General features: G+C 45.8%; 1 protein-coding gene across 1 annotated transcript; it reads right to left on the minus strand.

Annotated features, from left to right (window-relative positions):
* Window positions 1–1,975: 1,975 nt before the first annotated feature.
* Window positions 1,976–3,026, minus strand: LOC124690027 (probable BOI-related E3 ubiquitin-protein ligase 3). The gene is made up of 2 exons (XM_047223469.1): window positions 2,610–3,026; window positions 1,976–2,503 (listed from the first exon to the last, which is right to left on the minus strand). The coding sequence occupies exons 1-2, from the start codon at window positions 3,024–3,026 to the stop codon at window positions 1,976–1,978; spliced, it is 945 nt and encodes a 314-aa protein (XP_047079425.1).
* Between the last annotated feature and the right edge of the window lie 232 nt (window positions 3,027–3,258).

Genomic DNA, 3,258 nt, shown 5'->3' on the forward strand with positions numbered 1-3,258 from the left:
GTTCCCTTGCCCCCGCATCAATGAAGTGCTACCCCCTGTAGCATCTGCCGTGGTCATATCCACGACACTTGGAGAATATGGTGAGCATTCGTGGCGTTTGGGAGACCTTCGTGGTAGCCTGTATCTCTCCAATGTGACGTACCTCACCTTGTGTGGGGGAACACGGGAATACATCTTCGTCTCCGCGTGCCTCGGTTATCTCTATACCCGAGTATACTTTCCTTGTGATATACATCGTTCTTGAAGTACATATATCTTGCTATCACTTGTGCTACATATATCTTGTGCCTATATTGCTTATCTTAGTAGTTGTTGTTGCACTTAGTTGAGCCTAGGATATTTAGGTTTTGTGCTTGTAAAATAAACGTTAGTTTATTTCTGCATTTTTACAAGCCAAATCCATAATAGTTTTGAACACGCCTATTCACCCCCGCCTCTAGGCGACATCTTGTTCTTTCAAGGTGGGACTAGGAACAACTAGGTTTCTATATCTCTACATGTGCTTCTGAACTTTCCTTCGAATCTCACATTCAAGAACCATAGAAGTTAAAAAATAAAATTAATAAATATATATTAATCATTAACTTGGAATGCAATAATAAATATATTATTGCATCTAGGGCATACTTCCTTCAACTTGCTCATGATATTGAGTTGTTGGAGAGGCAAGGTGTATCTTGATATCGTATTGGTATTAATATATTTCCCTTTATCGAGAAAATGTAGGGTTCCAGCCCAACCATGTGCGATGATGCAACTTGATAGGTCTGATCTAAACTACTGACTTGAACCACAATACAAACAAATCATGAGTAGGACAATTGCGAGACACTGTGAATACCTAGTATACACAATTTTGAAAAATTATGTTATATCAAGGTGGTATGAATTTTCATACTCATACTTTGTCAAATAATTTCCTCATAAAACTCCATTATTCGTTTGGACATTAGATATGAACCTTGTTTCTTTCCCCTTTTCGCTTCAACACCAGATCCATAAAGTCTAACTCTAGCTGTCCTTTCCTCCCACGCACCGCCGATCGGCACCCACTGTTTACCCATCATCAACTCATTAAACACAATTAATAATATCCTTTTATATGTTTTTCATTGCATGAATGATAGCCTCCCCTTTGCTGTCCGAGGAACTTTCTAAAATTCAACCAATAACTTTTGGACCGTTGATTTGAATCGTCTTCCTATCTCTCTCTCTCTCTCTCTCTCTCTCTCTCTCTCTATATATATATATATATATATATATATATATATATATATATGTACAAATCATAGGCCTAGCAAGCCTTCCCTCGCATGCGTTGTCGCCTGGCGGCGGGGCACACAGTTTCTCCTCTGTATAAAGCTGATTGTATGAATTTAGATGACACACCTTTTCTGTAGTATATTTCCCTTTTTTCAAATCTCATTTTGGACCGTCAGATATGAATCCGGCTTCTATTTCCCCTTCACTGACAGAATAGGTGGATCTCCAAACCCTAGGTACTCTTTCCTCCCATGCGCCTCCAGGTGACATTCTTCGCCCCTCGTCCACCTTCTAATGGTCGCAAATACCATCATCCTCATTTGAAGTGTCTCCAACGCTATCTCAAATGTCTCCGGTAGGTAGTCACCGAAGTCGTCAGAAAAAACTCATCGCAGTGCACCCCTCCTATGCTACCATTGCCCACATGTATTCTATGAACACCAAATCGAAGGGAGGCAGAATAATATGATATATATTTAATTCGATTTCAAACAATTGATACAACAACATAAGGTAAAAAATGAGATAAAATTAAACCGAAGAAAAGAGGGGGAACTCATCCTCTCTAAGTGACGTCATTCGACCATCGCCCTACCATTCCCATCTAGTCTAGAAAGAAAAACATGGAAGGATACAAAAAACACAGTGGACTCTAAAAAAATCATCACATGAAACAAAAAATTGTTGACTCTAGAACTATTGCTTCCGAACATCAGGACAAGTTGACGCATATGCTGCTGGTTTTGGCACATCCGCACACCGGGCACACCCTCGCCGTGGCCGCGCATGGAACACACATGCAGAGGTGCCTGCACGGTAGCAACAATTCCATGGACTTGCCCTGGCCGCACCCCTTGCACCTCCTGATGCTCGTCGCCGCCTCCGGCTTTGACACCTCGTTCTCGTTGTCTCCATGGAAGGCTACCTGGTTATCCCCCCAGCAGCAGGAATTAGTATCATCAACACCACGGCCAGGGACAACCTGCGCGAGCACACGCTGCAGGTCGCCGCGGAGCACGTTGGCAGCCGCCTCCTTTGACCTGACGATGTTGTACCACGCCTGGGCCTCCCTCTGGAGAACCCTGAGCTGGTCCTGGAGTGCCTGGTTCCTGACCCAGATAGACTTCATCTCCTCATCCTTGGCCTTGAGCCGCTTAGCCGCCCTGTCCTCCACGGCTGAGGTAATCACCCTCATGTGCCTCTGCCTCTGCTTCGCAAGAGCCTCCCACAACTTGGATGCCTGCATCGATTGATACATAAGGGTAACAAAAGTTAGATCCACGAGCAAGTCTGGAATGCAAAGAAAGTATAAAATAATTTGGTGAACATGCATGCATGTCACTTACATGGTTGAGCAGGAGGTCATCGACGAGAATGGTCTGTTGCTGCTGCCCGTGGTGCGCGCCAAGCACTGGGACCAACTGCTCATCGCGCTTCCTCTTATAGCCAGCGACCATTTCGTGCGAACGCATCGTACCCTGTAGCGTGGCGCCCCTCTTTGCCAGGTCGACTGCAGCCAGCGCGAGGAACTCAGTGTACTGGTCCTGCCCTCCCACCGGCGGTGTAGGAGGCAGTGGAGGCGTGACCATGTACGACGACTGGGATCCCTGCTGGTTGGGAACCGCTACTGCATAACTCGTAGGCATAACAGTGGTGTTGGAGGTACCCACCTGATTGAAACTAAGCCAAGCTGGAGCAGGCGCAGGCTGGTGGTGGCCGGTGCCGAGTATCATCTGGCGTAGGCGCTGCGAGTTGACTGCCATATCTGTTGTGCTCTTCGCTGTCCGCCTGCACGCACCTATATATAGTACCAAGGGGTAGGGAGGTGACGTAATCGATGTTTGGTCGGCAGCGCGCTGTATTTATGGTGGATGACCGTGGTATGAGCTTTTTTTTAAAAGACCGTGGTATGAGCTGGCCTCCACGTTGTTATTGTTGTCTCTGGCTAGGCCCCTATATTAAAAAACTGCTAAATTTAAGATGGCCACAATTAAT

Source organism: Lolium rigidum, chromosome 2 (assembly GCF_022539505.1).
Source record: "Lolium rigidum isolate FL_2022 chromosome 2, APGP_CSIRO_Lrig_0.1, whole genome shotgun sequence".
Taxonomy (NCBI): Eukaryota; Viridiplantae; Streptophyta; class Magnoliopsida; order Poales; family Poaceae; genus Lolium; species Lolium rigidum.

Bases quoted from the DNA above. Each gene is read 5' to 3' on its own strand.
- LOC124690027 (XM_047223469.1), bottom strand. From the start codon at position 3,026: ATGGCAGTCAACTCGCAGCGCCTACGCCAGATGATACTCGGCACCGGC. The intron at 2,504-2,609 runs GTAAGTGACATG...CAATCGATGCAG, and splicing joins ATGACCTCCTGCTCAACCAT to GCATCCAAGTTGTGGGAGGC.